This window comes from Drosophila tropicalis, unplaced genomic scaffold (assembly GCF_018151085.1).
Source record: "Drosophila tropicalis isolate 14030-0801.00 unplaced genomic scaffold, ASM1815108v1 contig_158, whole genome shotgun sequence".
NCBI lineage: Eukaryota > Metazoa > Arthropoda > Insecta > Diptera > Drosophilidae > Drosophila > Drosophila tropicalis.
In genome coordinates this window covers 2,159,903-2,168,862 of record NW_027172602.1, presented here as the reverse complement: position 1 = coordinate 2,168,862, position 8,960 = coordinate 2,159,903, and the positions used below count along the sequence as shown (strand labels likewise).

The window sequence follows — 8,960 nt, the reverse complement described above, 5'->3', positions numbered from 1 at the left end:
CTCATCAGATTCAATATACCGAAGTTTCACTGTATTGTTCGAAACCATTTAGATGCGTTTAGTAAATTTCGCTAATTGTCGAATGTAGTATTTAAATATCAAAAATGAGAATTGATTTGTACCTATTTATATATCAAATACTTGAGATAAACTCTGTTTAAGAAAAAGAAAATATAATACAATATATTTATTATTATTATTACTGATATTTGATTTATACATTAAACCATAAAAACAAAAAGGTTTTTTTATGCCAAATTGATTTGAAAATATTTAGAAATCAGCCAATGGCCAATGTCTGTAAACAAAAGATTCTTTAAATTTGAAAATTCCTATGAATAGTAAACAAAAAAAAAAAAAGAAAACAATAATTTGTTATTCTCAAGATTGCAATCTATGTATGAAGAACCCTAATGTTTGTATAGAAATTCATACTTTTCTGTTTTAGTTTCTGCAAAACTGGAGGCAAAACAAAGTATCTATAAATGACATGTGTGTGTGTGTGTGTGTCTAGGGTGTTGTGTGTGTGTGCGATAATGATTATCAAATGAAACTGGCACGATCGGACGCTGGCCAATGCGCCGCACAGAGAGCAGCCGCGTCGATCGCTAGAAAAACTAAAAATTTGTTCAATTTCTGTTCTTAATTCTCATTTCAGTTTTGGCGTTTCCAGTGTGAAGACCAAAAAGTTATTCCATTCTCTCTCTGTGTGGGTTTCTGTGTGTGTGTGTTATTGTTTTTTTTCTATTATTGTGCGGTGCAATTTCTAAAGTAGATACACATATAAACTTTATCGAAAGGTTGGTTGTTATTCTCGTTTTATAGGAAAAATCTTGCATTTAATTAGCTGGCAATAGAGTACAACAACAAATACAACAAGTGGCCAGAAAACCCGTATCTATATATACATAATAATAATCGCATTAGCATGCAAAACATAATCCATAAACAATATATTTTGAAACGAAATAAACGAAACTACTTGAAAACGTTGATAAAGCCTGAGAAAGTATGGCATTCAGAACCGTATAGGGTCACAGCTGATCTCATGATGACGATCATGATCTATTATTTAATCAACAAATATGCTCAACTTCTAGGGCACGAGCAAAAGAGATATATATATACATATATATAAAGAGAGAGGGAGAGAGAAATGATCAACTGAGAGATGAAAAAGAAATGTTATAATTTTTGATACTCTGTAACTACAAACAGTTTAAGAGTATATTAATTGAAATTTATATTGTGAAATTTGTTTCTTCAATATAAACTTTTCAATCTGTAGTGATTCGAATTAAAAGAAGACAGGAAAAGCATTTGAATTCCCTTAAAAAGATGACAAAAAGTTTAGGTCTAGTTCCTACTTAATCTAACAAAGAATCTTTAATTCTTTATATAGGGTATATACCTAGTCCAGTTTTAAATCAATTTAACGTGTTCTTCTTTCTATATATTTGAAACAATTTATGTTCATTTAAATGACCGTTAAGGGCTGCGTCATGAGGTAATTGACTACACAATTTACAAACCTTGAACTAGTTGAGGAATTGATAGTGTTTTTGTTTGTTCTCGTTTTGTAAAATGAAATGAATTACTAAAGGAATTCATTCATAATCAGAATTGCTTTCTAGTAATGGAAAGATGAAAGGATGTAAGACCAAAGACCCCATTTTGGGATGCCAAACAACCAATTTTGAGAAAGAAAGATTATGTCGTTTAAATTGTGTTTATTAGTTTTTGTTTTTGCGAGATAACATTAATACTTTGTCGCCATTATCAAAAACAAAGTCTCGATGAAAAACAAGCCCTCCTTAGCCTGACCTTGTGTCTTCGTGGGGGTGGCATATAGAACAACTCTTATGTTATGTATATGTATACTGTATACCATAATCCATTTCAAAGAAATGGCGCTATGCTTAATAGCCTTGACAGCTAAAAATGATAAGGCTCTGGCCACAGAGTGGCCGAAACACATAGAGAAGAATGTATATGGCCCAGGTCTATATATAAATTGGCTTGCCGCATAGATACAGACACGTGGACAACGATTCAGGGCTAGTAGAGCCAAACGGTTCGTTTTGGTTTCGTGTTGATAAGGTGCACAAGATACTTAATCAGTGAGACAATAAAGATTAAGTGTTGTATTTCTAATGTTTGTAACAACTTGTGTACTTGATGCTTTTTGACAGATATACATACTTATAAAGGGGTCGGTCTATAAGATGGCTCCACCGATATTACTAAGCAAAGATACACCCGATATTGAGGTAGGTCTAGATAACTCCAAACGCCTCATTGGATTGTTAAACTGTTCTGTGTATTCACTTGTAGGATCTTTTGGCCCTCAATCCGCGAGTCAAGACCCAGTGCTCTGTGGTGCCCACCAAGCAGACCAAAGAGAATAAGAAACACTGGAAGCGCAATGCCGATCACACGGCTCCGCCATGCACCAGTTTGACCAACAATTTCGAGGATATCAAGCACACAACTCTATCGGAACGCGGTGCCCTGGAGGAGGCGGCACGCTGTTTGAAATGCGCCGATGCTCCGTGCCAGAAATCGTGCCCCACTCAATTGGATATCAAGAGTTTCATCACAAGTATTGCGAATAAGAATTTCTATGGTGCAGCCAAGGCTATATTTTCGGACAATCCATTGGGTCTAACATGCGGCATGGTCTGTCCAACCAGTGATCTGTGTGTGGGCGGTTGCAATCTGCAGGCCTCGGAGGCGGGACCCATCAATATCGGTGGTTTGCAGCAGTATGCCACCGAAGTGTTCAAGCAAATGGGTGTCCATCAGCGTTTGCAGCCGCATGTCAAGCCCATTGAGAAGAAGATTGCTCTGCTGGGTGGTGGACCAGCTTCTCTGTCTTGTGCCACATTTCTGGGTCGTTTGGGTTATTCTAACATTACGATCTATGAGCGTCGCAGCTATCTGGGTGGTCTGAGTGCAGCGGAAATTCCCCAATATCGTTTGCCCATTGATGTGGTTAATTTTGAAATTGATTTGGTCAAAGATTTGGGTGTGCAAATCGAGACGAATCGTTCGCTGAGCACCAAGGATTTGACCATTAAGGTAGGTGTCTCTCCCTCTCTCAATCTGTCAGAAACTAAAGCGTATCTTCATTTAGGGTCTTCTCTCTAGTGGTCATGATGCTGTCTTTGTGGGTATTGGTCTGCCGGAACCTAAAATCAACCCCATTTTTGCTGGCCTCGATGTTAACAAGGGTTTCTATACGTCGAAAAACTTTTTGCCCCTGGTGGCAGATGGCTCCAAGCCGGGATTGTGCGCCTGTAAGGCATCCCAGGCCCTGCCCAAATTGCATGGCAATGTGATTGTATTGGGTGCCGGTGATACGGCTTTCGACTGCGCCACTTCGGCTCTGAGGTGTGGCGCCCGCCGAGTCTTTGTGGTCTTCCGCAAGGGATCGTCTGGCATTAGAGCCGTACCCGAAGAGGTGGACTTGGCCCGTGAAGAGCGCTGCGAGCTGTTGCCCTATTTAAGTCCTCGCAAGGTTATTGTGAAGGAGGGTCTGATCACTGCCATGGAATTCTGTCGCACCGAGCAGAACGAGCAAGACGAATGGATCGAGGATGAGGAGCAGGTGGTGCGCTTAAAGGCCAACTTTGTTATTTCAGCCTTTGGATCGGGTCTGCAGGATGCGGATGTGCGCGAGGCTTTGGCTCCCCTGGCCTTCCGTGGCGAATTGCCCGTGGTGGATAAGACTACACTGCAGAGTAGTGTCGCCAATGTGTTCCTGGGTGGAGATCTTGCCGGTGTGGCAAACACAACTGTCGAGTCGGTGAACGATGGCAAAGTTGCCGCCTGGAGTATACATTGTCAGTTGAGTGGTCTGCCCTTGGACACGCCAGCGGCACTTCCGCTGTTCCATACGGATATCGATAACGTCGATTTGTCCGTGGAGATGTGTGGCCTGAAGTTCGAGAATCCATTTGGATTGGCCTCGGCGCCGCCAACCACCAGTGGGGCCATGATACGCCGAGCCTTCGAGCAGGGCTGGGGCTTTGTGGTCACCAAGACATTTGGCCTTGACAAGGATCTGGTCACCAATGTCTCGCCCCGTATTGTTCGTGGTACGACATCGGGCTATAAATATGGTCCCCAGCAGGGATGTTTCCTCAACATCGAACTCATTTCGGAGAAGCGCGCTGAATACTGGCTACGTTCGATAGGCGAACTAAAGAGGGATTTCCCCGAGAAGATTATCATAGCCAGCATCATGTGCAGCTATAATGAGGCCGATTGGAAGGAATTGGCCCAATTGGCCGAAAAGTCCGGAGCAGATGCCTTGGAGCTGAATCTATCGTGTCCCCATGGCATGGGTGAACGCGGCATGGGTCTAGCCTGTGGGCAGGATCCCAAGCTAGTTGAGCAAATATCACGTTGGGTCCGTGAGGTCATCAAAGTGCCATTCTTCATTAAACTAACGCCGAACATCACGAACATTTGGACCATTGCGGAGGCAGCCCAACGCGGCGGAGCCAGCGGTGGTTCGGCCATTAATACTGTTCAAGGTCTGATGAGCCTGAAGGCAGATGCCACTGCCTGGCCGGCCATTGGCCAGGAGAAGCGTACCACCTATGGCGGAGTATCGGGCAATGCCACACGTCCGATGGCATTGCATGCCATTTCGGATATTGCCAAGAGACTTCCGGGATTCCCCATTCTGGGTATCGGTGGCATTGATTCCGGCGAAGTGGCCCTGCAATTCATTCAGGCCGGCGCCACAGTTCTGCAGATATGCTCATCGGTGCAGAATCAAGACTTTACCCTCATCGAGGACTATTGCACGAGTCTGAAGGCATTGCTGTATCTCAAGGCCAATCCGCCACCAGTGAATGGCGCCTTCTGGGATGGCCAATCACCGCCAACGACTGTGCATCAGAAGGGCAAACCAGTGGTTCATCTCACCGGCGAGGGTAATCGTACACTTGGTTTCTTTGGTCCCTACCAGAGGCAGCGGGACATCAAATTGGCCGATTTCCGTCTCAAACAGGGCGCCTTCTGGGATGCCCAACAGACTGCTACTACTTCAAGCTCTACTCCGGCCTCCAATGGCTCCAAACCGGCTCTCAAAATAACCGATGTCATTGGCGTTGCTTTGCCACGCATTGGACCCTACAATAAATTGGATAACAAACAGCAGAAGGTTGCCCTTATTAATGATGTAGGTTGATCTCCAACTCTGTCAAGTTATCTCTCTGACTTCTGTCTGTCTTTCTCTCTTTGCAGGATATGTGCATCAATTGTGGCAAGTGCTATATGACCTGTGCCGATTCTGGCTATCAGGCCATTGAGTTTGACAAGGACACTCACTTGCCCCATGTCAATGATGATTGTACGGGTTGCACTTTGTGTGTCTCCGTTTGCCCCATCATCGATTGCATAACGTAAGTCTAGGAAATATACAAATGTGTCTAATAACATCTTCATTTCCTCTAATTTTTATTGATTACAGCATGGAGCCAAAAACTATTCCACATAAGATCAAACGTGGCGTTGAGGACAATGACAAGACCTTCTATACCCATGCCTTGAGTCAGTGTCAATAGAGGCAAAGAAAAAGCAGCTAAATATAATAGACATACAAACATAAATATATGCAAATGGGTTTTCTTCCCAAAAATTCCAAATAAAATTATGAAAAATTCCAATCAACTGTTTTTTTCCACAATTGAGGGGCGTGTTTTTTGTATTTGGGTTGGGAGTTCTCTTTCCCACAAATATTAGCCAACTTAATGAGGTTAAGCTCTCCCACTAAAGTGGGAATGTCCTATGAATGGGTTCCTGGATCCTTCCAATCTGCAAGTCGATTCCATTTGCTTAACTCTTGGCAAATTGTAAGTATAATATTCATAAATTGTATTCGTTTAATATATAATTAACGACACATTCAATTTGCATTATTCGTATTCACATAGACATTAAATAAAATATCTCACAAAAAAAAAAAAGAACATTAACAATGGATGCCCAAAGAGGGGAAAACAAGTGGACATCTCATTGCAATTAATATTATGGATAGTATGGTGAAGTTCGCTAGGATGTGGAGTGTTATGGGTATGGGAGAGAAGAGTGATATGGGAAAGGATTAGAATGTTGGGTTGGTTTTTTTTCCCCATACATACATACATATACAAATGGATACATATCGATACAAACATATACCTAGATATATTATATACGTATATTATTTATACATGTATGTATGTTAATTAACTAATTAATTTATAAAAAGCATACAAATTCTAATTCAACTTTGCAACTTGCAATTTGTTTTGGTAGTTGGTAATTTTTGTTGTTGTTGTTGTTGATTCTTCTTCTTGGTGTTTTTGTTTTCATTTGTTTATCTTGTGGTGTTCCTGTTCCATTGTATGTGTGTGTGTGTGTGTGTGATGACATTTAACTGCATCTGCTGCTTCCACATCCTACGCTTAGGTGAAACTGCAACATGAATTGGTCTTTTTCGCTGTCTTATAGAAGGCCTTGCTTTGCAGGCTCAGTTCCTCCGATTTGAGTACCATATCGTCAAGCTTCTCGCCACGTTCCAATACCGCCGCAATTGTATTCTTTAATATAATTGACGTTTCGTCCAAATCGTTTTGCATTTTTGTCAATGGATCCGCCTCAACGGGATCCTGGTACTTGGCTAAAAATGTTGGTAGCATATCAAATGATATGGTTGCTGCCGAACCGTTTTGCCATTGATCCGCTGGCACTTTGGTGGCAAACTCATCGAGTATCTTTGTGATTAATGTGTGAGCAACTCGATTGGGATACTCATGATCGGCAATTAGGACACCAGCCAGATTATCTGATCGTACATATACATGACACATATAGGCATCTTGCTTCACCGATTGCCTAAGCGCGGGCTGTGTACGTTCCACAATTGTTTTCGATGCAAAGCTATAGACAAGAACAATAACAATAAGTCAATCAAATTGTTTCAATCGCACATTGAGATGTGTTGGTTGGGCAGGGAGGGGGTTGGATGGGTGTGTGTGTGTGAGTGACCATAAGGAAAGTTCAAGTGGGGGCTCTTAATTTGCGCCGTCGCCAAATCTGTAATCAAAAGAGCAACTCACGTCATAAAATTTTCAACAGTGCCGCGCTGGAAGAAGGAGAACGACTGTAGGTCGGATGTTGTCTTCAAGATGCGGGCTTCTCCATTGCCTTTGTAAAAGATGCTCAGTGCGAAAAGTTTGACCATATTGTTGACTGACAATTGATTTCAATTCGATAAACCAAACTTGCACTGCGGAGAAACTTTAACTTGTTGTCTGTCCTTTCGTGTCTGCCTTGCCTCTTGTCTTGTCTTGTCTTGTCTTCGCCTTCACCTGACCCAAGTTCCGTATGTCAATGTTATTTATGCTTTAGCCGTGTGAATTGGTGGTTTCAGTTAGTATTAAGGCCTTTAATTTTTGAGTATTTGCTTCTATAAGTACTTTAAATTCAAACAATTATTGTATTTGAAATTTGTTTAATATAATTCGCCAATTTGTTTCTGTATTAGTGTACGTCTTAATAATTATATCGATAGTTACCTATCGTAGCTACAATTTATCGATAGAGATGAACTGAGTTGCCAGATGCTAGATATTTTACAACACTGTTTTCTAGTTTGCGGATGTAAATGGTCACACCTTGCGAGCAGCTTTTCAAAATCAATTTGCCCTTTTTGTAACGGTCAACAAAAAACAAAGTGAATTATTTTATTTTGTATTTTAATCAATTGTTATGCAATTTATTTTTATACGCTATGTAAATATAATTTGTTCACAACTGTTATATAATTATTTTGTTTTTTTTTTTTTCTCGTTTTACTTTTTGATTTTAAAGCAGCCGCTTTCAACAATTGTTTATCGTTTTCATTTCTTTTTTTTTTTTTTTTTGTTTTTACTTTTACTGTATATAATTCACACGATTTTGGTTTTTATTCTTATGATTTTCAAGTGTATGTATGTATGTATGTGTGTATTTCTTTGTTTATGTATAATTGTAATTTGGTTTAACTACAACTACATAGACGACATACGCTGGGTTTTTGTCTTAATATTATGAGTTTTTTTTTTTTGCTTTTTTATGTTGCTGTTGTGGTTTTTTGTTTTGTTTTTTTGTTTTTTTTTTTTAGAAATGTTAACAAATTTACAGACTTAAATAGTTATTACAATAATTTAATGTTCTTTTTTTTTGTGTCAGTGTATATATATTTATGTATATATATATAATATGCATTGAAATGTTGTAACAGGAGTTTTTTTTTTTTTTTTTTTTTTTTTTTTCATTTCTGTTTTTTGTTGTTGGTTTCTTTTCTTTGTTTTACGGACAGGATAAATAAATGTATATTGTGTTTAGAGCAGAGATTGAATTGAAAATTATATATGCGTATGTATATGTATGTACTCTATATATGTATGTATGTATAAATGGTAACTCTAAAATTCGTCTTAAATCTCACTTACTACATAAGGATTGTATGCATGGATTTTATTTTGTTCTCAACTTTTTTTCCCCTTCTCTTTTGTTCTTCTTTTCATCAATCAATCAATTTTAATTTTTTGCCATTGTCTTGTTTAGTTAGAAAATGGTGCGCTTAAGTTTTTGTTCGCTGTTCAATTCTTTCTATTCATTTAATGCATTATGATTTTGTCTCTAAACAGTTTAATAATTGCAATTAATGTTAGTGTTTAATGTTAATGTTAACGTTAATATTAAATGCTATAAGTAAATACCTGCCTGTCTGCAAATTTTATTTGGTTGTTTTGTCGTCGTGTGTGTTTCTCTGGCATTCCTGTTTATTTGAATTTTCCGATTTCCTTTTGTTTAAAAACTATTTTGGCCTTATGTGATACAAGAAACTACAAACTACTACAAATCGGAAACAACTTTTTGGTTTTGCTTTTGCCGGAACTCTATTAAAAATAAATTTA

General features: G+C 39.2%; 2 protein-coding genes across 3 annotated transcripts; one reads left to right on the top strand and one right to left on the bottom strand.

Annotated features, from left to right (window-relative positions):
- The first annotated feature begins 658 nt into the window (after window positions 1-658).
- On the top strand, window positions 659-5,681 carry su(r) (dihydropyrimidine dehydrogenase su(r)). Of its 2 annotated transcripts, none has more exons than XM_068302978.1 (6): window positions 659-800; window positions 2,193-2,270; window positions 2,335-3,081; window positions 3,137-5,194; window positions 5,260-5,417; window positions 5,486-5,681. In XM_068302978.1, exons 2-6 carry the CDS (start codon window positions 2,226-2,228, stop codon window positions 5,577-5,579), a joined length of 3,102 nt encoding a protein of 1,033 aa, XP_068159079.1. In that variant the 5' UTR covers window positions 659-800; window positions 2,193-2,225; the 3' UTR covers window positions 5,580-5,681. The 2 variants fall into 2 exon arrangements, with proteins under 2 accessions (XP_068159079.1, XP_068159080.1); XM_068302979.1 differs by having other exon boundaries at window positions 671-709.
- Window positions 5,682-5,872: 191 nt separating this feature from the next.
- Window positions 5,873-7,557, bottom strand: Ykt6 (YKT6 v-SNARE). Its single transcript, XM_068302980.1, has 2 exons — window positions 7,116-7,557; window positions 5,873-6,936 (listed from the first exon to the last, which is right to left on the bottom strand). Exons 1-2 carry the CDS (start codon window positions 7,238-7,240, stop codon window positions 6,462-6,464), a joined length of 600 nt encoding a protein of 199 aa, XP_068159081.1. The 5' UTR covers window positions 7,241-7,557; the 3' UTR covers window positions 5,873-6,461.
- Between the last annotated feature and the right edge of the window lie 1,403 nt (window positions 7,558-8,960).